Raw genomic sequence first — 25,544 nt, 5'->3', positions numbered from 1 at the left:
TTATATATAACCCAAACTGAAGATTTTAAAATTGGATTGATTTTATTTAAAATTAATAAAAAGAAGTAGTGACAATATGTATTCGCCAATCAAACATAAATAAACATATTAAAATAAGTCAAAATAGAATAAAATAATGTCAACATAAGTGAAAAAATGAGTTGATAGTTCAAAAAATCGACTTTATTAATAAACCAATATATATTGAAATAAATCAGCCGAATTTCGAGGAAAACAACTAAAATAAATTATAAAATTTTGAATTATTTACTTTTGAAAAATTACAACTCTAGAAATATTATTATCAACAAATATGTTTCATAGTTTTCTTTATTCATAATTTTAGATAACTCTAGACATAGTAAATATATATATATATATATATATATATATATCTTTCCTTTCATTATTAATAAATTAATGACGAATGAAATTTAATTTTAATTTAATTTCTATTATTTGAAAAATATTTAATTTAACAAATAAAATGGGTATTATGATAAAGTTTCAATAAGAAATATTAGTTTTCAAATTACTATAAAATTGTATGTAATTTTTAAGTTTTTTTTTATAAACTTTAGTGTATTTGTAACGATTTTCCTAAATTGACTAATTCATTAGACAACCATTCAAATTTGGGTTATGTCTTTTTTGAGTTTTTGTAATCCATATAGGTTATATTTAATGCAAAATGAAGGTTTAAATTTGGATTCATTTTCTTTTAAATTAATTAAAGGAACTAGTGACAGACTTTTCTCATTATTCTCCCTTTTCTCTCTATATTTATGTGCTATATTATATATTTTAAATTATACTTGATTTTGCATTATTTAATTTTATTTGATCTTAGTTATATAATTTGAACCCTTCCCATGCGTGAAACTGAAAGAATGTTGTAGGCAAGTAAGGTTATTGTTGAAGACTTAGCACACAGTTTACACAGCCCCTTAGACCCAAATAAAAGACCAATTTTATGTTATCTCAGTTTATAATTTATACTCATCATCAGCAACAATGGAAAATGAATAATAGCCTTCTCTGAACCAGACCACCTACCAAAGAAAATGAAGTCTCTTCATTTTTGTTTGCTCTTTATGATCGTATCTTTTACAGTTTCGAGACCCGTCGAAGCTCAAGATCAAGCAGGTTCTTGATAATATGATGATGTTTTTGTTTTGCAGGAAAAAAAAAACACAATTGAATTTTTAACCATTCTTTGGAAAGTGTTTTATATTTTCTATTGTTCATGATGAACAGGATTCATCAGCTTGGATTGTGGGTTGGTGCCTAAGGAAACCACTTATGTGGAAACGTCGACGAATATAACATACAAATCAGACGCAAATTACACCGACAGCGGATTGGTCGGGAAGATCAATGATGCACACAAGACACTGGTTCAACAACCGCTTTGGGCCTTGAGAAGCTTCCCTGAGGGTGAAAGAAACTGTTACAACTTCAACCTTACCGTGAACAGCACATATTTGATCAGAGGAACTTTTTTGTATGGGAATTATGACGGCTTGAATCAATCCCCAAGCTTTGACCTTCACATTGGTGCTAGCAAATGGACCTCTGTTAACATAGTAGGAGTAACAGATACCGTAATGCCCGAGATAATCCATGTCTTAACACAAAAACGTCTTCAAGTCTGTCTTGTTAAGACAGGAAAGACGACACCGTTCATTTCGTCATTGGAATTGCGTCCGTTGATAAATAACATTTACATCGCGGAAAGTGGATCAATGGTCTTGCAAAATAGAGTATATTTTCCATCTGATTCAACATCTATCGTCAGGTAAGAAATAATAAATCTTGTTAGGCAACCATAATTTTTGTCTTCGTTTTGTTCTTTGTGTGTGATACAAGACTGGTTAGGATGATTAGGGTAGTCTTAGAACGTTTAAATTAATTTGTTTTGGTGGTTTCTTTTTAATTTAATAGCAATTACGTATTTCTTTTTGACATTAGGTTTAGGGTTGGTGATTTTTCTTTTTGACATTAGGTTTAGGTATAATTCTTTCTGATGATTAATAAAGAATTAAACTCCAACAATTAACCTAATTCTCAAAGAGGGAGTGGGGTTAAAGGGAAGCTTTTGCTTAACTCATTCTTGTCTTTTACCTTTAACAAAGGTTCATATATAATAGTGTGTTTCGAGTTAACTTAAATGAGCATTTCTTCAGGTACGATGAGGACATACACGACCGAGTATGGAATCCAGTTTCAGATGATGATTCCTCATCGATAAGCACGGACCTCCAGGTCCAAACAAATAACTTATATGACGTGCCTCAATTCGTAATGAAGACTGCTGCTATCCCTAAAGATGCTAGTGCGCCATGGAGCTTAGTGTGGACTATAGATAACACCACTGCTCTGTCATATGTATATATGCATTTCGCAGAAATTCAGGATTTAAAAGCCAATGACCTTAGAGAATTCGACATTACTTACAATGGTGGCAAGCTTTGGTTTTCCCAGTTTAGGCCTAACAAACTCAGCATTCTAACGATGTTCAGTCAAGTCCCCTTGACTTCATCAAATGGCGAGTATAATTTCACTTTCGAAATGACTAGTAACTCAACTCTTCCACCCCTTATCAACGCCCTCGAGATATATACAGGTCTAGAAATTCTACAGCTTCAGACAGACAAGGATGAAGGTTCGTATGCCATTCTTTGATCGGTTTAAAGTTTTTTTTTTTTTTTTTTGGTTTTTGAGATAAGTTTGAATATGATGATCAGTTTCTGCTATGATGAACATCAAAACGACTTATGATTTGAGCAAAAAGATAAGCTGGCAGGGAGATCCATGTGCTCCTCAGCTGTATCGGTGGGAAGGTCTAGATTGTAGTTATCCGGACACCGAGGCATCACGGATTATATCCTTGTATGTTTTGTATTCTTCATGACAAGGTTCTTTAGTTTCTGACGCTTTCACTAAGCCTAACCATTATGGATACTTGTTTTGTTTCGCAACCATTAGGAACTTGAATGCGAGCGGGTTGAACGGTACCATAACATCTGACATAACCAAGCTAACACAGTTGAGCGAGCTGTAAGTATCCGAATTGTAACACTGATAAACTTAATATTCCTTAATTATGCGTTATTGAGATGTGAAAAAGTAATAACTCGTGCATTTTCTCTGTTTTAATGAGCAGAGATTTATCAAATAATGATTTATCAGGAGAGATTCCGGAATTTTTTACGGATATGAAGTTGTTGAAACTCATGTGAGCATCTTGTCACAACCTCTCTCTTCTTGTACTTGCTCTTCTTGTCACAAACTCATATGAAGTTGTCTTTTCATCGATAGAAACTTAAGCGGAAATCCGAAGCTCAATCTCACAGTTCCAGACTCTCTTCAGCAAAGGGTAAACAACAAATCTTTAACACTAATGTAAGACTATCATACTCCCTTCAACAGTTCTTTTATGTATTGCAACAATATACATCTATCTAATCTCTTTTTTTTTGGTTTTTTTTTTTTCAAATCACTTTTAATAATAACAGTTTGGGTGAAAAGGTTAAAATGAATCCCACAGCCAAAAAAGAGAGTAAAAAGGTTCCCATAGTTCCTATCGCAGCATCAGTGGCTGGCGTGTTTGCTCTGATAGTTATATTGGCCATCTTTTTCATTGTTAAAGGAAAAAAAGGGAAAAGTGCTGAAGGTATGATATGAATGAATCACTAGAGTGGGACTTGAGAATTAATTAAAATGAAAACTTTCTGATTTAGCTTATTCATTTTTTTTACGAATTTACCTACCAGGACCACCCTTATCAGTCACTAGTGGTACAGCTAAAAGTGAGACAAGATCATCCAATCCATCAATCATGAGAAAAGATCGCAAGATCACATATCCTCAGGTATTGAAGATGACTAATAACTTCGAGAGAGTTCTTGGTAAAGGAGGGTTTGGAACAGTATATCATGGAAACATGGAAGATGCTCAAGTAGCTGTGAAAATGCTCTCGCACTCATCGGCTCAAGGTTATAAAGAGTTCAAAGCAGAGGTACTTAAACAAGAAGTGGATCCGTTAGTCCTTTTTTTTTTCTTAAACATCAAGTTTCTCATTTTCTTATCTTTCTTATTAGGTTGAACTTCTTTTAAGAGTTCACCACAGACATTTGGTGGGACTTGTGGGTTACTGTGATGATGGAGATAACTTGGCTCTGATTTATGAATATATGGCAAATGGAGACCTGAGGGAGAATATGTTAGGTAACCCTTTTAACTTAGAGACTCTGATTTAATCGAATCCAACTCTTTCCATGGTTTAAAAATCTAAACCTGGTATAGGAAAACGTGGAGGCAATGTCCTTACCTGGGAAAACAGGATGCAAATAGCTGTAGAGGCTGCACAAGGTGAACAAAAATCGACTTATTCCCTCTACCATTGTCTGAGTCATTACGAAAAAATATTGTTTCTTGATGTTATTCTTTTATGATGTCTGAAAGCAAAATTGACAAATACAAGAACTACTTGTAACAGGACTGGAGTATCTGCACAATGGATGTACGCCTCCAATGGTCCATAGAGATGTTAAAACTACTAACATCTTATTGAATGCACAGTGTGGAGCGAAACTAGCCGACTTTGGGCTCTCTAGATCTTTTCCAATCGATGGTGAATGTCATGTCTCAACAGTCGTTGCGGGTACACCTGGGTACCTAGACCCTGAGTGAGTAGATTTATTAATTTTTTCAGATTTTCTGGTTGAGACCAAATAAGGGTATGAATTTTTTTATTCATTTGATACTCTCTTCAGGTATTACAGAACAAACTGGCTAAGCGAGAAGAGTGACGTGTACAGCTTCGGTGTAGTGCTATTAGAGATAGTCACAAACCAGCCTGTTATAAATCAAACAAGAGAGAGACCTCACATCAATGAATGGGTTGGCTTCATGCTCAGTAAAGGAGACATCAAGAGCATCGTCGACCCAAAACTGATGGGGGACTATGACACAAACGGTGCATGGAAGATTGTGGAGCTGGGTCTTGCCTGTGTGAACCCGTCTTCGAACCTAAGACCAACAATGGCACACGTTGTGATTGAGCTAAACGAGTGTGTGGCCTTTGAAAATGCAAGGCGACAAGGTAGTGAAGAGATGTACACAAGAAGTTCTACTAACTTTAGTCACACGTCTGCTTCCGAATTTTCCCCCGGGGCAAGATAAATATAAAAATACCTATGATGTGATTTCATGGAAAGCTATCTTATTTCCTTTTTTTTTTTTTTAATTTCCCTTGCGAATTTCCCAATGTAAGTTTTGAAGAAGCAATGAACATTCTATAATCTCCTTCGTGTAAAAACTATTTGTACTCTTACTTATATATTTCAATTTTGCGATGACTGGTAACCGAACTCTTCATTCTTATAAATGACCTCAAGATATAGATATATAAAGTCTTAAACATTCCACAGCTTAAGACAGACCAAGATGAACGTCTTAAACCCATTCTTTAAGCAATATGTTTTCTAATATTATTTTTTATTTGGTTTGTCATATGATCAGTTTCTGCTTTGATAATTATCAAGCTGGAAGATTCATGTTCTTCTCAGATATATCGACGGGAGAGTGTAAACTGCAGTTATCTTTGTAGATTCTGTTGAATAATCACAAGGTTCTTTATGTGTATGTTTTGGTTTATAACTCTAGTTTGTTGCGCTGCTCAATACTCTGTTTTGAGTACTCTGCCCTGATACTTAGTTTATATTACTCTCTAACACTTTTGGTATTTAGAGATTTCTCTGAGAAAATAAAGAGAAATATTTGTCTAAGAATTTTTTTTCATAAATCTTAAATACTATAAATCAGAAGTCAACGGCTAACTAAAATCATTGGAGTTGGAGGTAGTATTGGCATATGCAGATTTCAACTGGCATGCACAAACCATATGATAAATAAAACTCGACACAATTCGAGTTTCAGAGATATAACTTATAGTTTTAAGAGACTTCTTAAAGAGACACTACGAAGACTTTTTATGCTCGTTTATTTAATCACGAAACTTCATCCATACAGAACCAAAAAGACACAAAGAGACAGACAGACAGATCAAACAATGCAATACAAAAGTCAACGTCAACGAGTACGTAAGATCATTCTTTGAAGGTTGTGGTTTAATAATGCACGTCTCTTATCTGGAAAATAAACAGCCTCTTAATTTTGAGTTGACTTAGTCAACTGTTTGGTGATCTAGACTTAAAACGACATAAGAGAATGTTTTCGACCACTAAATAACTCTTGTCATTTGTTGATTGATTTTTGGTTTAGCCAAAAAAAAGAAAGTGCAAGACTCTGCAATCCAAGTGACACGCTGTACTTGTTCTCTTTTTTTCCTTGTTTAATATTTGATTTCACATTTTTCTGTGATCTTAGTTTACATAATTGAAACTTTCCCACGCCTGAAACCAGAAAGAATGTCGTAGGCAAGTAAGGGTGCTGTTATAATCTAATGTTGAAGACTTTTAGCACAAATTGACCAATATTATGTTATCTTCATTCTTTGTTCATGAACAGCAATGAACAATGAATAATAACCTCCTCTGAATAAGACCACCTACCCAGGAAAATGAAATCTCTTCACTGGTTTTTGCATCTTTTGATCATAGCTTTTACCGTTTTGAGATCAGTGGAAGCTCAAAATCAAGCAGGTTCTTAAAACATGATGATGTTTTGATTGCTCTGTTTTGGTCACAATTAGATGTTTTTAAGGGTTTCCTTTGATGATTATATATCTTGTTTTGATCATGTACAGGATTTATTAGTTTGGATTGTGGGTTGGTGCCTAAGGAAACTACTTATACAGAGAAGTCGACGAATATAACATACAAATCAGACGTGGATTACATCGACAGTGGATTGGTCGGAAAGATCAATGATGCATACAAAACTCAGTTTCAGCAACAGGTTTGGGCCGTGAGAAGCTTCCCTGTAGGTCAAAGAAACTGTTACAATGTCAACCTCACGGCAAACAACAAATATTTGATCAGAGGAACCTTTGTGTATGGGAATTATGATGGCCTGAATCAGTTCCCAAGTTTTGATCTTCATATCGGTCCTAACAAATGGTCGTCTGTTAAAATACTAGGAGTAACAAATACTTCTATGCATGAGATAATCCATGTCGTACCACAAGATAGTCTTGAAGTTTGTCTTGTTAAGACTGGACCGACGACACCATTCATTTCGTCGCTGGAGGTTCGTCCATTGAACAATGAAAGTTATCTCACGCAAAGTGGATCATTGATGTTGTTCGCCAGAGTATACTTTCCATCCAGTTCATCATCTTTCATTAGGTAATATTTGTAGGCAACGAAGAGTTTTTTACTTCTTGTCCTTTGTGTGTGTTATAAGTTAACTAAAAGATCATCTCTTTAGGTATGATGAGGACATACATGACCGTGTTTGGAATTCATTCACAGATGATGAAACCGTCTGGATAAGTACAGACCTCCCGATCGATACAAGTAACTCCTATGACATGCCTCAATCCGTGATGAAGACAGCTGCTGTCCCTAAAAATGCTAGTGAGCCATGGCTCTTATGGTGGACTCTTGATGAGAACACCGCACAATCATATGTATATATGCATTTCGCCGAAGTCCAGAATCTTACAGCAAATGAAACCAGAGAATTCAACATTACTTACAATGGTGGTCTACGTTGGTTCAGCTATTTGAGGCCTCCTAATCTCAGCATTTCAACGATCTTTAATCCAAGGGCAGTGAGTTCTTCAAATGGGATATTTAATTTCACATTCGCAATGACGGGTAACTCAACTCTGCCTCCCCTTCTCAACGCCCTCGAGATTTATACAGTCGTAGACATTCTACAGCTAGAGACAAACAAAGATGAAGGCAAGTGTGGTCTTTCTTTAAAAGAAATAGTACTGTCTTTTTAAAACTTTTCTTTTTGGTTTTTGTGAATAGTTTTCAATGTGATGATCAGTTTCTGCTATGATGAACATCAAAGAAACATATGGTTTAAGCAAAAAGATAAGCTGGCAAGGAGATCCGTGTGCTCCTCAGCTTTATCGGTGGGAAGGTTTAAATTGTAGTTATCCGGACTCCGAGGGATCAAGAATCATATCCTTGTATGTTACGTATTCTTTATCACAAGGTTCTCTAGTTTTGGTTCTTTCACAAAATTCTAACAATTATGGATACTTTTCTTGTTTCACAAACTTTAGGAACTTGAATGGGAGCGAGTTGACAGGTTCTATAACATCTGACATATCCAAGCTAACACTGTTGACAGTATTGTAAGCATCCGAACTGCAACACCGATAAACTTAGTACGCTTTATTTCTATGGGATTCTGTAATATAATAGTTCTGCTAAAACTTTGGTTTCTCTGTTTAATGAACAGAGATTTATCAAATAATGATTTATCAGGAGATATTCCAACATTTTTTGCTGAGATGAAGTCGTTGAAACTCATGTGAGTTTCTTTTCACATACTCTCTCAGTCTTTCACTGCACTTATTGTTTTGCTTTGAAAGATTTAGTCTTTTCATTCACAGAAACTTAAGTGGAAACCCGAACCTTAATCTCACAGCAATTCCAGACTCTCTTCAGCAAAGGGTAAACAGCAAATCTTTAACACTAATGTAAGATGACCACACTCCTCTGAACAGTCCTTATAAGTTATATGTAGTGCTACAATAACTCTATTCTAATCTCTTTTTTTGTTTTCTTTTCTGTTTTCCATCATTTTTAATGATTACAGTTTGGGTGAAAACCTGACTCTGACTCCCAAAAAAGAGAGTAAAAAGGTTCCCATGGTTGCTATCGCAGCGTCAGTGGCTGGCGTGTTCGCTCTGCTCGTTATCTTAGCCATATTTTTTGTCATTAAAAGGAAAAATGTGAAAGCTCATAAGTGTATGAATCTCCACCAGGTCTTGATATTAGTGAAAAATGAAAACTTTTGCTCTTTCATTTCACATGTTTTTATCTTATTTTACAGCTCCAGGACCACCCCCATTAGTCACTCCCGGTATAGTTAAAAGTGAGACAAGATCATCCAATCCATCAATCATAACAAGGGAACGCAAGATCACGTATCCAGAGGTACTGAAGATGACTAATAACTTCGAGAGAGTTCTTGGCAAAGGAGGCTTTGGAACAGTGTATCATGGAAACTTGGATGGTGCTGAAGTGGCAGTGAAAATGCTTTCTCATTCATCAGCTCAAGGTTATAAAGAGTTCAAAGCAGAGGTACTTCAAGAAAAAATGGTTTTGTTAATCCTTTTTTTTAAAATATTACTTTCTCAGTTATGAAGTTGTCATGGGACACTTTGATATCTTTCGTAGGTTGAACTTCTTTTAAGAGTTCACCATAGACATTTGGTGGGACTTGTGGGTTACTGTGATGATGGAGACAACTTGGCTCTGATTTATGAATATATGGCAAATGGAGACCTGAGGGAGAATATGTCAGGTAACATTTTTAATTTAGAGACTGATCTGAGTTTTTTTGCCAAAAAAAAGAGACTCTGATATAGTCGAATCTTCCGTGGTTTAAAAATAAAATAGGAAAACGTGGAGGCAATGTCCTTACCTGGGAAAACAGGATGCAAATAGCTGTAGAGGCTGCACAAGGTGAACAAAGTTTTGACTTATTCTCTCTACCTTTGTTTGACTCATTACCAAAAAATATTGTTTCTTGATGTTCATTTTATGATGTATGAAAGCAAACTCTACATAAGCAAACACATTTTGTGACAGGGCTGGAGTATCTGCACAATGGATGTAGGCCTCCTATGGTACATAGAGATGTTAAAACTACTAACATTTTATTGAATGAGCGGTGTGGAGCAAAACTAGCCGACTTTGGGCTCTCGAGATCTTTCCCAATCGATGGCGAATGTCATGTTTCGACAGTGGTTGCGGGTACACCTGGTTACCTAGACCCGGAGTGAGTGAGCTCAATCAAATTTTAAGAGTTGTGTTGTTGAAGCCAAATACTTATATGAAATTTATATTATTCATCTTATATTATTTTCAGGTACTACAGAACAAACTGGCTAAGCGAGAAGAGTGACGTGTACAGCTTCGGTGTAGTGCTATTAGAGATAGTCACAAACCAGCCTGTGATAGATAAAACCCGGGAGAGACCTCACATCAATGACTGGGTTGGGTTCATGCTCACTAAAGGAGACATCAAGAGCATCGTTGACCCGAAACTGATGGGGGACTATGATACAAACGGTGCATGGAAGATTGTGGAGCTAGCTCTGGCCTGTGTGAACCCATCTTCGAACCGGAGACCAACAATGGCACACGTTGTGATGGAGCTAAACGACTGTGTGGCCTTAGAAAATGCAAGGCGGCAAGGTAGTGAAGAGATGTACTCAATGGGTTCTGTTGACTATAGTCTCTCTTCTACTTCTGACTTTGCTCCTGGAGCCAGATAAATTTGAGAAATTCTTTTATGTGATTTTATGGGAAAGCAATCTTGTTGTTATTTTGTTTCTTTGTGTATTTCCCAATGTATGTTTTGAAGAAACAATGTACATTCTATCTTCGTGGGTGCAGGTGTTTTGATTACTCTGTTTTGAAACTTTTTGTGTGTTACTATATAAATATTTTTCTTAAAAGGATTAATTATGTAATACTCTTTATTTTAATTTTTACGTATTAATGCATCAAGCTAGTTAACAACTAGTGACAGCTCAATTTTCGGAATCATACACATTTAGAAGTCAAGGGCTGACTAAAATCATTGGAGGTTGCATTGGCATGCACAAACATTACAGGCCACGCCCACATTGATATAGGAGACTTCTCAAACATGATCGTTGACTTTTGACGTTGGATTCATCCAGGACGCCAAAGACACAAACAAAGAGACAAATCAACCAACGAATTGCCATACAAAAGTCAAAGTCAACAAATTCATGAGAACATTTGTGGATTAATAGTAATAATACACCGAAATTACATTATGTGGATTGATAATACACCGTTGTTTTGAGTTTACTTATAGTCAACGGTGTTTTTTGTTCTAAAGAACATAACAATAATAACTCTTGTCATTGTTGACGAAAAACAAATACTACTTCTTATATCATTTTCACTCAACTTGCTCTATCGAATCATTTTGCATCGTGAAAACATATTCTCAATCAATTAATTTATTCAATTTCAATTATGTTATAAGCAGTTGACTTGGACTTTTGAGTAGTATAGCTCATATAGTCATATTCTCATATGCATAACTTGCTATCTTAAAAAAAAGCTCTCCTGTGGACAGTAAGGAGAACAATGGAGAGACATTGTGTGTTAGTTGCCACTTTTTTGCTGATGCTTCATATCGTTCATGCTCAGGATCAAATTGGTACGTACAAATTTGTCACTTCAATCAATATATGTATATACGGTTTCATAGATTATAAGTCATTATTTCTTTAATTGTCTTATTAGGATTCATTAGTGTGGATTGTGGTTTGGCACCTCGTGAGTCTCCTTACAATGAAGCCAAAACTGGTTTAACATATACATCAGATGACGGTCTAGTCAACGTTGGGAAACCCGGTAGAATCGCCAAGGAATTCGAACCGCTCGCCGATAAGCCGACTTTGACACTGAGATATTTTCCAGAGGGAGTACGAAACTGCTACAATCTAAATGTCACCAGCGACACCAACTATCTGATCAAGGCCACATTCGTATATGGAAATTACGATGGTCTTAATGTTGGGCCAAACTTCGACCTTTACTTCGGTCCGAATTTGTGGACTACGGTGAGTAGTAATGATACTATAAAGGAGATCATTCATGTGACCAAAACCAATTCTTTACAGGTATGTCTTATTAAGACTGGAATAAGTATACCTTTTATAAATGTTTTGGAGCTACGACCGATGAAGAAAAACATGTACGTTACTCAAGGCGAATCACTGAATTACTTATTCAGGGTGTATATTAGCAATTCAAGTACTCGTATAAGGTAAGAACCGACTGAAAGTTTCATGTTATATACTCATAAGTCGATTGGTCATTTGCATTTATATACAGTATGTTATAAAAATAGAATAAAAATTCTTGACAAGAACAAAGCAATATTTTACATGTCATGTTGTTGCGTTTAAAATGATGGAAAGTCATATGTCAGATTAGTAATGTGATCTAATACATGATTGTGCAGGTTCCCGGATGATGTCTATGATCGTAAATGGTACCCGTACTTCGACAACTCATGGACACAAGTAACTACGACTCTCGATGTAAACACAAGTCTTACTTATGAACTACCACAAAGTGTAATGGCAAAAGCCGCAACGCCAATTAAGGCTAACGACACCTTGAACATTACATGGACAGTAGAGCCTCCTACTACAAAGTTTTACTCCTACATGCACTTTGCAGAGCTTCAGACTTTAAGAGCCAACGATGCAAGGGAATTCAATGTGACGATGAATGGAATATATACATATGGACCTTATAGTCCTAAACCACTAAAAACCGAAACCATATACGACAAAATCCCTGAGCAATGCGATGGAGGTGCATGCCTTTTGCAGGTTGTGAAGACACTTAAATCTACCCTTCCACCTTTACTTAATGCTATCGAGGCTTTCACCGTGATTGATTTCCCGCAGATGGAGACTAATGGAGATGACGGTATGTTGATTCTTTACATTATTGATCTTATTTACAAACTTTGTTGTGTTTATGTTTTGATTCTTGATATCACCAAGCTTTACAGTTGATGCAATCAAGAATGTTCAAGATACGTATGGAATTAGTAGAATTAGTTGGCAAGGAGATCCATGTGTCCCCAAACTGTTTTTGTGGGATGGTCTAAATTGCAACAACTCCGATAATTCGACATCACCAATCATCACTTCCTTGTGAGATAAATTAATCAATACAATTTTTATCAATTTTGAATCATGTCAATTTTATACTAATATCTTACACTTTTGTTCTCTAGAGACTTATCTTCAAGTGGACTAACTGGGAGCATCACCCAAGCCATTCAGAATCTAACTAACCTGCAAGAACTGTAAGTATATCTCAAGCTAATTTTTTGTTTGCCTTTGGAAATGAATCTTATTTTGATGGCTTGGTTCTTCTTTGTGATCGGTACGTAGGGACTTGTCAGATAACAATTTGACTGGAGAAATACCTGATTTCTTAGGGGACATTAAATCACTCTTGGTCATGTAAGTTTATAATAAGACACTACAAATTTTATTTTTTATTTTGGTTAGATTTTTTAAAATAGTTTTTGACTTTTTTCTACTCCAACAGAAACTTAAGTGGTAATAATCTAAGTGGCTCAGTTCCTCCCTCACTTCTTCAGAAGAAAGGAATGAAGTTAAAGTAAAAAATTTTGTTTCTTTCTTTTTGATTGTTATCACGCCGATTGATGTAATTATTAGGTGTCTTTAACATCACACACATTTTTGCAGTGTCGAAGGAAACCCTCATCTTCTTTGCACAGCTGATTCATGTGTGAAAAAAGGAGAGGATGGACACAAGAAAAAGAGTGTCATAGTGCCAGTTGTTGCATCAATTGCTTCAATAGCTGTTCTTATAGGTGCATTGGTTCTGTTTTTCATTCTTAGAAAGAAAAAGTCACCAAAAGTTGAAGGTATATTATCAATAAGCTCAAGAGTAATCAACATACATAATTATCAAAATTAAGTACTAAGTCTGACTACATGTTTTTCTTGAAACCTTAGGACCACCACCATCTTATATGCAAGCATCAGATGGTAGATCGCCAAGATCATCTGAACCGGCAATAGTGACAAAGAATAGAAGGTTTACTTACTCACAAGTTGCGATAATGACAAATAACTTCCAAAGAATCCTTGGAAAAGGAGGGTTTGGAATGGTTTATCATGGTTTTGTGAACGGTACAGAACAAGTAGCTGTTAAGATACTCTCCCATTCATCGTCTCAAGGATATAAAGAATTTAAAGCGGAGGTAAGCTCTCACCTTCATCTTAATCTTGAACTGATAGAACTTCTTCTTAGAGTTGATTCAACCTTTTCTAAGCTTGAACATGTGACGTGAGTTCTGGTTTGGTGTTTAGGTAGAACTTCTTCTTAGAGTTCATCACAAGAACTTGGTCGGTCTTGTTGGGTACTGCGACGAAGGAGAGAACATGGCTCTTATCTATGAATACATGGCCAATGGAGATCTAAAAGAACATATGTCAGGTATAAAACAAATATGAGACTGGTTTTTTTTTCTTAGTTATGTGGAGATAACATTAGAATTTGACATTTTCTTTTAATAACCAGGAACACGTAACCGGTTTACTTTGAATTGGGGAACTAGACTGAAAATAGTCGTCGAGTCTGCACAAGGTTTGTTTAGAGATTACCACCTTACATTTTCCATTTTTTTTTGTTTATTTGCTATAAATGAATATGATTGTTGTGGCCTAGGACTTGAGTACTTGCATAATGGATGCAAACCACCAATGGTTCATAGAGATGTCAAAACCACAAATATATTGCTGAACGAACACTTCCAAGCCAAACTAGCTGATTTTGGGCTTTCAAGGTCATTTCCAATTGAAGGTGAAACTCATGTGTCAACAGTTGTTGCTGGAACGCCTGGATATCTTGATCCCGAGTAAGTATTATGGCTTAAAATATTATTATTGTTTTTAATGAGAAAGAAAGTTTATAATTTCCTCGTATTTTGTTTTCCAGATACTATAAAACAAATTGGTTGACAGAAAAGAGTGATGTTTATAGTTTTGGGATTGTATTGTTGGAGCTTATCACAAATCGACCCGTGATCGACAAAAGCCGTGAAAAGCCACATATAGCAGAATGGGTAGGAGTAATGCTTACAAAAGGAGACATCAACAGTATCATGGATCCTAATTTAAATGAAGATTATGATTCTGGTTCTGTTTGGAAAGCTGTTGAGCTAGCCATGAGTTGTCTCAATCCTTCTTCAGCAAGAAGACCGACCATGTCCCAAGTTGTTATTGAACTAAACGAGTGTATAGCATCAGAAAATTCAAGGGGAGGAGCGAGTCGGGATATGGACTCGAAGAGTTCCATAGAAGTGAGCTTGACCTTTGATACCGAACTGAGCCCAACGGCTCGGTAGTTTACATAAATTCATATTTTCGCCATATGTAACGTGGATTTTTATTTATTTTCTATTTCATGTAATGAAATTTGTCTATGTGATATATATCTTTGTTAATGAGCAATGAACTTCTTTATTAAACATGTGATTATAAGTTAAAATCGGTTTTCTTCCCTCATATGATACTTACAGTTCAATTTTAGATGAGAAATTAGGAGGTGAAGGCAGATAAAAGAAAAGTTATCGTAATTTTTACAGTTCCAACCACCCCCATTAGTCGATGTATGTATAGTTAAAAGAGAGACAAATCATGCAATCCAGCAATCCTAAAAAAGGAACGTAGGATCACGTATCCTGAGGTACTTAAGATGACATAATTTTGAGAAATTTTCGGGGAAACGAGGATTTGAAAGAGTGTCTAATGAAAACTTGGAGCAGTCTACTCTTATATATAGCGCGACCAGAGAATTATCAACAGCAATTAGGTGGTTGGTACTAAAAGCTCGCGATAACAACTGTATTCAATGTAATGAGTTATGAAAATTTTTAAGACTTTCAAAATAAAAGGTCACAAACTCTAATGTTTTGTCAATAAATTTGACAAAAAAGAAATATGTGACACATGTAACAAAATCAATTCTTTTAATCGTGCCTCATCACACCTCTATATTTCTAAAAATCTAGGCATTACAATCACCCCACTTACCAAGACCTTCACAAAGGCGGTGTGAAGCTACTTGAAACCACACATGTCTAGGCTCGGCTTTGATACCACGCATTCTCTGGATTTGTGGGCCCTACTCTCGTACGAAGACCCATAAATACACTACTACAGGAGACTGGAAATATTTACTTATTGATATTACAAATCGAAACAAGATATCTTCCCGTACTTTGTTCCTACACTCACACGATAACACGTTTTGGCATGTCAGCCAACCTTAAATGATTAAATCGCTCCACCTCAAGAATACCTAACTTTAGAAATCTGTCAAGATGTTCGACAGAAAATATAGGTACACTTAATTTGGTACCCGAATCAATTCTCTTAAATACTAGTAAAGTACCACCATATTTTGTAAAATCGAGGTATAACAAAATTTAAGTTTACTTCTGCGATGATTAATTTTAAACACTCAACTGCTATTTTATACTCTCTTTGTTCCTTTTTGTTTGTTTTAGGAAAAACACAAATATTAAGAAAACATATTAAATGTTGCTTTTAAATGTATTATTTTTTGTAATTTACAATTTTCAATAACTTTAAACCAATGATATATAATAATTTTTATTAAAATTTACAATTTATCAATTAAAACTAATAAGTATTGCATTGAAAACCTAAAAAATTAATCTTTTTAAAACAATTTTATTTTCTAAAAAATCAAACAACAAAAAACAGAGGAAGTATATAAAAGGTCACAAGCTATTTAAAGTCTCAAACAATCCATAGTTTGAGATTATGTCATTTTGATGAATGTTAAGTTCTCAGATTTATTGATGGGAAGGTGTAATTAAGCTGCAATTATCTAAATTTTTTATAAATTGTATTCATCAAGCACAACTAGTGAAGGCTACAGTTTCGATCTGGTCAACGGCCGACTTAAACCAGTTGCGAAATTTCATGTATCTAATAGACTAGTACATATAAGGTTGCCTAGACGTTTTGTCCACTTAATTTTTAATTTGAAATTAATTCATTTTCCTGTCTGATCATTTTAAACTTGTATTTTCAGTGACTATCTACTGTTTTAAATAGTAAACATCTACATTACATTTTTAAAAACCAAGCGAACTTTTATACTCTTAATCAACGTTAAATGTTTTTCTTTTATATTGAATATATATAGTATACTGCTTTTCTTTTGACTTATAAAATGTTATTTATTATTCTATTGTTTATAAATCATGTTATTTAATGTAGTTTACTTGCTATTATATATACAATATACTAATTTATGTTAAAACACCTAAAATATTCTAAAATGCTCAAATTCTAGCTGCTAGGTGGAGGTGATACCCTGATAGGTCTCCTATTTGAAAACGATATATTTTGTCTAAAAACGTTGAATGTAATATATGAACTACTTGTATGAAGTATTAAATTCATCAAGCACACAACTAGTGAAGGCTCACTTTTTGGTCATACAAATTAGAAACAAATACGAATTTTGACTAAAATAAAATAATATCAGCGAATATGTCGGCTACACCAAAATTTCAGCGTGTAATTTTTGAGTTGAAACAAAAATTTATGTGGAAGGTTGGATCGTCAACGGACGGTTCTAAATATACGACAATTTCGTGATGGACAAGCTTTCATCGTAACACTCAAGACCACTACCAATGATTTTGCATGCGGCATTCTGAATCTTTGGTTAGTTTTGCACTTCAAGAATTTGTGTTTTCTAGGAGTTGAACCCCAAACCTAGAGTAACAATATTAATCCTTGAATCTTGATCAACTACTGGACCATGGGGATTTCCATGTTTCCTCTGATATCTTATACAACTTCTTATTATTATTCTTGGTTTTAGTCTTTTAGATATTCATTTTTACCTTACCATCATATTATCATATGTAATATTATGAAGACAAGTACTCTCTTCATTGTTGTTAACAGATAAGATTTTGTTTTTTAAAACACTTGTTAATTTCTCGCAACTCTCTCTATCAAATGATTTTGTACCGGTAAGGAAATATTCTCAATTATTTCTTTATTCAATTCTTTAATCTTATAATGAGTTGACTATGAATTTTGATCATATAGTTGTATGCATAGTTTGGTATCGTAAAAACAAAAAGCTCTCATGTGGACAGTCAGGAGAACCATGGAGAGACATTGTGTGTTCGTTACCATTTTTGTGCTAATACTTCATCTTGTTCAAGCTCAAAATCAAACCGGTAAGCACAAATATGTTGGTTTCTTTTATGTGTTTATGTTCTTCAACGCGTCTAAGTTTATCAGATTATTAACTAATAATTAATCTATTATCTTCATAGGATTCATTAGTGTAGATTGCGGTTTATCCCCTCCCGAGTCACCTTACAATGCACCTCAAACAGGTTTAACATATACATCAGATACCGGTTTAATAAACACTGGGAAGACTGGTAGAATCGCCAAGGATTTCGAACCATTCGTGGATAAGCCGGCTTTGACAATGAGATACTTTCCAGACGGAATACGAAACTGCTACAATCTAAATGTCACCCGCGACACCAATTATCTGATCAAGGCCACCTTCGTTTATGGAAATTATGATGGGCTTAATGTTGACCCGAACTTCGACCTTTACCTCGGTCCGAATTTATGGACAACGGTGAGTAGTAATGACACGACAGAGGAGATCATCCATGTGACCAAATTCAATTCTTTGCAGATATGTCTTGTTAAGACGGGAATAAGTATACCTTTTATAAATGTTTTGGAGCTCCGACCATTGAAGAAAAATGTATACGCTACTCAAAGCGGTTCATTGAAGTACTTATTCAGGATGTATGTTAGCAATTCAAGTCGTCGTATAAGGTAACGATCAAATTTTTTATCTTATATATAATCATATGTCTCAATGAATTGTTTGGATTTATTTCTATATACATGTGTTATATAAAAATAACTAGAAAAGGTCCCACGCGATGCGTGGGTAAATTTAATATAATAAAATATATAAATATATATTAGCAAACCAAAAAATATTTGTAACTAAAAGTTTTTCTAAAAAATTAAATTGTAACCCTTTGACTATTAGATATCTAAGTCAAAATTATATATATATATATATTTCATTATATATAGTATGTGTATAACTTGTAAAAATGTCATTGTTCTATAAACTTGGTCATTGGTAGGAGTGTCAAAATGGGTCAAAATCATGGGTCAACTCAACTCAACTCAACCCATGAACCCTAATGAATTGAAATTTTTGACTCAAATGAGTTGATGGGTCAAATGCGTTGACGAGTCAATTGGTTTCATGAGTAAAATGATTTGGGTTGTAATGGTTAATGGTTTGAATGAGTTACCCAATTAACCCATCAAGTTTTGTAAAATTGAATTAATACAACTAAAATCTCTAAACCAATGCCAATTTAAGTTTAACCAACACATCTAAACCAATTTAATAAAATTAATATTTTTTCAAATTTCTTAAATATACAAGCGATAAAATTGAGAAAAAGTAAACTTGTAATTTTTCCACCAAAAAACATAAACCCGTGATTTTCCCGCCAAAACGTAAACCCGTGATTTTCCCGCCAAAAATGTAAACCCGTGATTTTCCCGCCAAAAACGTAAACCCGTGATTTTCCCACCAAAAACGTAAATCCGTGATTTTTCTGCCAAAAACGTAAACCCGTGATTTTCCCGCCAAAAACGTAAACTCGTGATTTTCCCGCCAAAAACGTAAAGCCGTGATTTTCCCGGCAAAAACGTAAACCCGTGGTTTTCCCGCCAAAAACGTAAATCTGTAATTTTCCCGCCAAAAACGTAAACCCGTAATTTTCCCGCCAAAAACGTAAACCTATAATTTTCCCGCCAAAAACGTAAACCCGTGATTTTCCCGCAAAAACCGTAAACCCATAAAAAGTGGAATCCGTAAATATCTTAAGTTTGATGATAATGAATTAATAATAATAATTATTTATTATTGTTTTTTATTTATAATTAATTAAATTATTACTTAAATGGGTTAACTCATTTAATAACTCAACCCATCAAATGAGTTGGGTCAACCCATAACTCATTTAACCCTAAACTCATTTGATTATGAGTTGAGTTGAGTTGGGTTACCCATTTTGACATCTCTAGTCATTGGTGATCAGAATTAATACTTGACTTTCTTTGATTCAATGTAAATTAAAATGTTACAATATAACAACTTGAAAAAAATATTAACACATGAATACATATCATTGTATAAGCTCCACGCTCATTATAGGCTCTATACCACGTCATCCATGTCATTTCTATCGAACTGTAGTCTTGGTTTAGTCTGGTTAGTGTCTACTTGCTTCAATATAAAATAAGTAAGTCATTAAACATATGAAGCATAATAAGCAAAAAATGACGTAAAATCATCCTAATGTCAATTATGAACACTTGCCTTGGGTTTAGAAGACAAATTACTTTATCTAAATTCATCAGTTGAATTACTTTTGGTCTTTTTTGTGAGATCTAAGAAAAAAAGAGAATACTTTTGAAGACTAACATGCATGCATATTAGCAACTTAACTAAGAACTTCATCAAACATCGCTCAAGATCTAAACAACATCTACAAACTTTAAAAACATTAAAAAGAAGCAGAAACTGAAAGGAAAGAATAGAATAATATACCTTGTGTCTTATGTTTTAGATCTTCTCAATCAATCATAATTACCTTTCACATGTCCACCTATAGCACTCACCAAGTTTTTTATTATTTTTGGTCACATTTTTCAGTTGGCATGAGTTAAATATAGAACATAGTAAAAATATATATTTTAAATAGAAGGAAGAGAAAAGTAAATATTTACCTTTTGGAGGACAACTACAACATAAATGTTTTGATGAAGGCTAGAAAAATAATAGCGGCTCCTGCACTTCAGCTTGTTATTACCTTAACAGCTTGTTATTACCTTAAGATGATCTGATAACTAAACTCTAAACATGAATGATATATTACCTTTGCGATTGTTAATGTTTGTGTGAAGTCGTGATGGCCTTGGTAGCTTGTTATTACCTTGAGATAAATTGTCTTTCATTGATATTTATTCTTGCTTCCATCATATTGTGTGTCATTAGCTAGAAAAAACGTCACTATTTATAACCTATGTGAATTAAGTAGTAGGGTTTAAAAGGATCATGAATTTTCCAATTAATCCATACGTTGTAATTTATTTATTGAAACTATACGTTAGCTTAGCAAAACTATACGTTACAAAAGTTGTGTATTTATTGTTTTTGACTATATTAAATATTTCTATTTGTATGTTTGATAGTAGTATTATGTTTTGTAGCAGTTGAGAATTGAGATTTTTGTAACCTTGAATATTTCTGTGTCATTTTTGTGTTATCAATTTAATTTTCCCTAATCCCAACGTCTATTTGTTGTGACATAAATGTTAATAATTGTAGAAGAACATTTGCAACATAAACGTTACATGCATGGTGTTGTGTTTATTTCTGACATAAATGTTTATTTGAGTTTAGTCATTTGGATCTTTTATACTAAAATATTATAAATACTATTTTTTCTGTTTTCACTAAAAATATAAAGATGTTATGATATTTAATAAATATTTAAAAATTAAAAATAATAATTAAAAGACAATCCCAAAGTAGGTATGATAATATTTATTTAAAAATTCAAAAAATAATTAAAAGACAATCCCAAAGTAAGATAGGTATATTAAATCATATTTTTAGTATATATTTTTCTAAGAATATTATACTAAATCATATTTTTCTAACAATGATTAATATTTTTTTTTGTTTTAAAGTAAACATTATATACTATAGAGATTACAAATATAATAGAGTGAAATAGAAAAAATTTAGAATATCAAATTAAAACTTAATGAAGAGGACACATGTCACTAAAATAGAGCGCCAAATGTCGCATTGTTAGGCAAAGATAGAAAAAAACCTTGTCATATTATATAAGATTTCTTACACAATATTTCGTATTCTAATAAAATTTCTTTGGGTCGTCAAGAATGTTTAAAAAAAAAAAAATTTTTTTTTTTTTTTTTACTTTATGTGAATAATAAAAGTTTTGATCCTATAAACTGCCAAAACAGAAAGAGAAACATTGTATTTATGTTTTCATTTATAAATTTCCAATGAACAGAAAGCTACTACAAAACTATTGGCTTACAGTAAAACATATTTTTTCTCTCTTGAAAAATACCAAAATTTACATGTCAATAGTTTTTGCTTTTGAAACGATAGCCATATGTCAGATTAGTAATGCGATCTAATACAAAAATTATGACAGTTTTTTTTATAAACGATTGTGTCAGGTTCCCGGATGATGTGTATGACCGAAAATGGTACCCGATCTTCCAGAACTCATGGACGCAAGTAACTACGAATCTCAATGTAAATATTAGCACTATTTATGAACTACCACAAAGCGTAATGTCAACAGCCGCGACGCCGCTAAATGCTAATGCGACCTTGAACATTACATGGACAATAGAGCCTCCTACTACACCATTTTACTCCTACATTCACTTTGCAGAGCTTCAATCTCTAAGGGCCAATGATACAAGAGAATTCAATGTGACGTTGAATGGGGAGTATACAATTGGACCTTATAGTCCTAAACCGCTAAAAACCGAAACCATACAAGACTTAAGCCCCGAGCAATGTAATGGAGGGGCGTGTATTTTGCAGCTTGTGGAGACGCTGAAATCAACTCTTCCGCCTTTACTTAATGCTATTGAGGCTTTCACTGTGATTGATTTCCCGCAAATGGAGACAAATGAAGATGATGGTATGTCTTTTTTACATCATTGAGCTTATCTAACAAGTCCTTGTGTTTTATGTTTTTTTTTTATATATCATTAAGCTTTGCCAATGCAGTTACTGGTATCAACGATGTTCAAAACACTTATGGATTGAATAGAATCAGTTGGCAAGGAGATCCATGTGTCCCCAAACAGTATTCGTGGGACGGTCTAAATTGCAACAACTCAGATATCTCTATACCACCAATAATCATTTCCTTGTGAGAAGAATCATTTGATAATTTATATTATTTTAAATCATTTTTTTGTTTCATATCTCACACTTTATGTTTATAGAGATTTATCTTCAAGTGGTTTAAATGGGGTCATTACACAAGGCATTCAAAATCTAACCCATCTTCAATACTTGTACGTGTCTCTGCGGCTGACCAAACCTCAAATTCTTTTTAACTTTGGAACTGAATCATAGTTGATATGCTTTTTCTCCTTTCTTAATGGTAGGGACTTGTCAGATAATAATTTAACTGGTGATATACCTAAATTTCTAGCTGACATACAATCACTCTTGGTTATGTAAGTTTCCATGCATGGGCCATTACATTTTTTCCCCTTTTTCTAACTTTTGAATTATTGCTATAAATTTTGCGAGAACATGATTGCTTATGTTTTGGCTCTTCAACAGAAACTTAAGTGGTAATAATCTCACTGGATCGGTGCCTCTCTCACTTCTTCAGAAGAAAGGATTGAAATTAAAGTAAATTTATTTTGTTTTCCCAGCTTTTTCTAATTGATTAATATGTCTTTAACATCATAAAATGTTGCAGTGTCGAAGGCAACCCTCATCTTCTTTGCACAGATGGTTTATGTGTTAACAAAGGAGATGGACATAAGAAAAAGAGCATCATAGCACCAGTGGTCGCATCAATTGCTTCAATAGCTATTCTTATAGGTGCATTGGTTCTGTTTTTTGTTCTTAAAAAGAAAACGCAATCAAAAGGTAATGGTGTAATTATTACGCTCAAGAGTAATATCACTATATACATAAATATCAAACTTAAGTTCTAAGTCTGACTACCTTTTTTTCTTTTTTTTGTAACCTTAGGGCCACCAGCAGCATATGTACAAGCGTCGAATGGTAGATCCCGTAGATCTGCAGAACCAGCAATAGTGACGAAGAATAAACGGTTTACTTACTCTGAAGTTATGCAAATGACAAATAACTTCCAAAGAGTGCTTGGGAAAGGAGGGTTTGGAATTGTTTATCATGGTTTGGTGAATGGTACTGAACAAGTAGCTATTAAGATACTCTCCCATTCTTCATCTCAAGGATATAAACAATTCAAAGCTGAGGTAAATTCACACTTTCATCATTATCTAATTGAAACAAAAGCATCAATGATTCAAATATTTTGAAGGATATATATCTATAACTTCTGATTTCTGGCTGGGTATTTAGGTAGAACTTCTTCTTAGAGTTCATCACAAGAATTTGGTAGGCCTTGTTGGATACTGTGACGAAGGAGAGAACTTGGCTCTTATATATGAATACATGGCCAATGGAGATTTAAAAGAACACATGTCAGGTAAGACAATAATGACTAACTGTATTTTATCAGTTCTATAGTGCGAATATAAGACTTTAGCATTTATCTCAAAGTGTTCTTTTTAAACACAGGAACACGAAACCACTTCATTTTAAATTGGGGAACTAGACTAAAAATAGTCGTTGAATCTGCCCAAGGTTTGTTTCGTTCTTTTCTTTTTTCATATACTTGAAGTTTTCAATATTGTAAAAAACTAATGTTTGTGACATAGGACTTGAGTATTTGCACAATGGATGCAAACCACTAATGGTGCATAGAGACATCAAAACAACAAATATATTGTTGAATGAACAATTTGATGCCAAACTTGCTGATTTTGGGCTCTCGAGATCATTCCCGATTGAAGGTGAAACTCATGTTTCAACAGCTGTTGCTGGAACTCCTGGATATCTCGATCCCGAGTAAGTATTACCTCTTAATTAAGGGATTTTAGTTTTTCCTTCAATTACAAAGCAACCCACATAAAATTTGTTTTCTATATTATTTTCCAGATACTACAGAACAAATTGGTTGACTGAAAAGAGTGATGTTTATAGTTTCGGAGTCGTATTGTTAGAGATCATCACAAACCAACCCGTGATAGACCCAAGACGTGAAAAGCCACATATAGCAGAATGGGTTGGGGAAGTGCTTACAAAAGGAGACATAAAAAATATAATGGATCCAAGTCTAAATGGAGATTATGATTCCACTTCTGTTTGGAAAGCTGTTGAGCTAGCGATGTGTTGTCTTAATCCTTCATCAGCTAGAAGACCGAACATGTCTCAAGTTGTTATTGAATTAAACGAGTGTTTGACATCTGAAAATTCAAGGGGAGGAGCGATTCGAGACATGGACTCAGAAGGTTCTATAGAAGTAAGCTTGACCTTTGGTACCGAAGTGACCCCATTGGCTCGGTAGTTTACATGAAGAATTCAGCTTCTTTTTGAATTTTTGAATGGTTTCTTCTAAACACCATGTGAGAATAAGTCATCCACATATAACCATACAATGTTTTTCTAAGTTTTCTTACTCTCAAAATTTTGTGTTCAGCTTGAGGTTAATCGAGGTATCCTAGTGGTTAATCGAAGTATACTTCTTCAGTGATTTTTTCAATTAAAACTAATAATTTTACATAGTTAATGCAAACTCCTTTTCAATCCGAACGGTATCATGTTTTGAGATTGCCGTTTTTTTTTTTTCCATTTTCGTCCGTCTTGCTCTTGTAAATGAGTAAATCCATTTTTGGCTCCCACTTTTTCCTTTTCTTATGGTTTTTCGGGTGAACACGCATAATTTTAATTGATCATCCTGACTTATTCATCCATAGCAAGTATCCACATTCTTCTTCCATATCATAAGGAATTTTTTCAACCAAAAATCCAACAAATTATACATATAAAATCATTGGAGATTGAATTGAG

At 34.1% G+C, this 25,544-nt stretch overlaps 5 protein-coding genes across 13 annotated transcripts; all 5 read left to right on the top strand.

The window, feature by feature from the left end:
* Positions 1–898: 898 nt before the first annotated feature.
* On the top strand, positions 899–5,368 carry AT1G51870 (protein kinase family protein; the record flags this gene model as incomplete). Of its 2 annotated transcripts, NM_001333513.1 has the most annotated exons (13): positions 899–1,146; positions 1,258–1,798; positions 2,187–2,665; positions 2,748–2,892; positions 2,989–3,060; positions 3,167–3,238; positions 3,322–3,405; positions 3,519–3,676; positions 3,777–4,021; positions 4,104–4,230; positions 4,309–4,374; positions 4,502–4,691; positions 4,779–5,368. In NM_001333513.1, 13 exons carry the CDS (start codon positions 1,065–1,067, stop codon positions 5,185–5,187), a joined length of 2,670 nt encoding a protein of 889 aa, NP_001323131.1. The 2 variants fall into 2 exon arrangements, with proteins under 2 accessions (NP_001323131.1, NP_175599.1); NM_104067.1 differs by lacking the exons at positions 3,167–3,238; positions 3,322–3,405 and having other exon boundaries at positions 1,065–1,146; positions 4,779–5,187.
* Positions 5,369–6,271: 903 nt separating this feature from the next.
* Positions 6,272–10,663, top strand: AT1G51860 (Leucine-rich repeat protein kinase family protein). 2 transcript variants are annotated; one of them, NM_104066.2, is made up of 13 exons: positions 6,272–6,668; positions 6,773–7,313; positions 7,396–7,874; positions 7,966–8,110; positions 8,207–8,278; positions 8,386–8,457; positions 8,540–8,626; positions 8,746–8,897; positions 8,983–9,233; positions 9,330–9,456; positions 9,552–9,617; positions 9,744–9,933; positions 10,024–10,663. In NM_104066.2, the coding sequence occupies exons 1-13, from the start codon at positions 6,587–6,589 to the stop codon at positions 10,430–10,432; spliced, it is 2,673 nt and encodes an 890-aa protein (NP_175598.1). In that variant the 5' UTR covers positions 6,272–6,586; the 3' UTR covers positions 10,433–10,663. The 2 variants fall into 2 exon arrangements, with proteins under 2 accessions (NP_175598.1, NP_001321483.1); NM_001333512.1 differs by having other exon boundaries at positions 6,311–6,333; positions 10,024–10,585.
* A 475-nt stretch (positions 10,664–11,138) lies between these two features.
* On the top strand, positions 11,139–15,255 carry AT1G51850 (Leucine-rich repeat protein kinase family protein; the record flags this gene model as incomplete). Of its 2 annotated transcripts, NM_104065.2 has the most annotated exons (14): positions 11,283–11,355; positions 11,442–11,761; positions 11,822–11,967; positions 12,166–12,641; positions 12,727–12,871; positions 12,955–13,026; positions 13,115–13,186; positions 13,275–13,346; positions 13,436–13,617; positions 13,709–13,956; positions 14,066–14,192; positions 14,277–14,342; positions 14,424–14,613; positions 14,694–15,219. In NM_104065.2, the coding sequence occupies 14 exons, from the start codon at positions 11,283–11,285 to the stop codon at positions 15,100–15,102; spliced, it is 2,598 nt and encodes an 865-aa protein (NP_175597.1). In that variant the 3' UTR covers positions 15,103–15,219. The 2 variants fall into 2 exon arrangements, with proteins under 2 accessions (NP_001323008.1, NP_175597.1); NM_001333511.1 differs by having other exon boundaries at positions 11,139–11,355; positions 11,442–11,967; positions 14,694–15,255.
* A 1,947-nt stretch (positions 15,256–17,202) lies between these two features.
* AT1G51840 (kinase-like protein) lies at positions 17,203–18,665 on the top strand. 5 transcript variants are annotated; one of them, NM_001333510.1, is made up of 3 exons: positions 17,203–17,461; positions 17,867–17,988; positions 18,088–18,665. In NM_001333510.1, the coding sequence occupies exons 2-3, from the start codon at positions 17,895–17,897 to the stop codon at positions 18,615–18,617; spliced, it is 624 nt and encodes a 207-aa protein (NP_001321358.1). In that variant the 5' UTR covers positions 17,203–17,461; positions 17,867–17,894; the 3' UTR covers positions 18,618–18,665. The 5 variants fall into 5 exon arrangements, with proteins under 5 accessions (NP_001321358.1, NP_001321357.1, NP_001321359.1 ...); NM_001333509.1 differs by having other exon boundaries at positions 17,855–17,988; NM_001333508.1 differs by having other exon boundaries at positions 17,216–17,775; positions 17,855–17,988.
* A 3,246-nt stretch (positions 18,666–21,911) lies between these two features.
* On the top strand, positions 21,912–25,412 carry AT1G51830 (Leucine-rich repeat protein kinase family protein; the record flags this gene model as incomplete). 2 transcript variants are annotated; one of them, NM_001333505.1, is made up of 11 exons in its annotated part: positions 21,912–22,563; positions 22,653–22,797; positions 22,874–22,945; positions 23,039–23,110; positions 23,220–23,291; positions 23,362–23,534; positions 23,640–23,887; positions 23,994–24,120; positions 24,213–24,278; positions 24,353–24,542; positions 24,633–25,412. In NM_001333505.1, 11 exons carry the CDS (start codon positions 22,035–22,037, stop codon positions 25,039–25,041), a joined length of 2,103 nt encoding a protein of 700 aa, NP_001323323.1. In that variant the 3' UTR covers positions 25,042–25,412. The 2 variants fall into 2 exon arrangements, with proteins under 2 accessions (NP_001323323.1, NP_175595.2); NM_104063.3 differs by having other exon boundaries at positions 22,056–22,563; positions 24,633–25,331.
* Positions 25,413–25,544: the final 132 nt, after the last annotated feature.

Source organism: Arabidopsis thaliana (assembly GCF_000001735.4).
Source record: "Arabidopsis thaliana chromosome 1 sequence".
Classification (NCBI taxonomy): Eukaryota; Viridiplantae; Streptophyta; class Magnoliopsida; order Brassicales; family Brassicaceae; genus Arabidopsis; species Arabidopsis thaliana.
This window is presented reverse-complemented; position numbering and strand designations above follow the sequence as displayed.

Excerpts from the sequence above, each read along its gene's own strand:
- AT1G51840 (NM_001333510.1), top strand. The coding sequence starts at position 17,895 with ATGTGGACAGTCAGGAGAACCATGGAGAGACATTGTGTGTTCGTTACC. Across the intron at positions 17,989-18,087 it reads TCAAGCTCAAAATCAAACCG|GATTCATTAGTGTAGATTGC; the intron begins GTAAGCACAAAT and ends TTATCTTCATAG.
- AT1G51860 (NM_104066.2), top strand. The coding sequence starts at position 6,587 with ATGAAATCTCTTCACTGGTTTTTGCATCTTTTGATCATAGCTTTTACC. Across the intron at positions 8,111-8,206 it reads GGATCAAGAATCATATCCTT|GAACTTGAATGGGAGCGAGT; the intron begins GTATGTTACGTA and ends CACAAACTTTAG. Across the intron at positions 9,618-9,743 it reads AGCTGTAGAGGCTGCACAAG|GGCTGGAGTATCTGCACAAT; the intron begins GTGAACAAAGTT and ends ATTTTGTGACAG.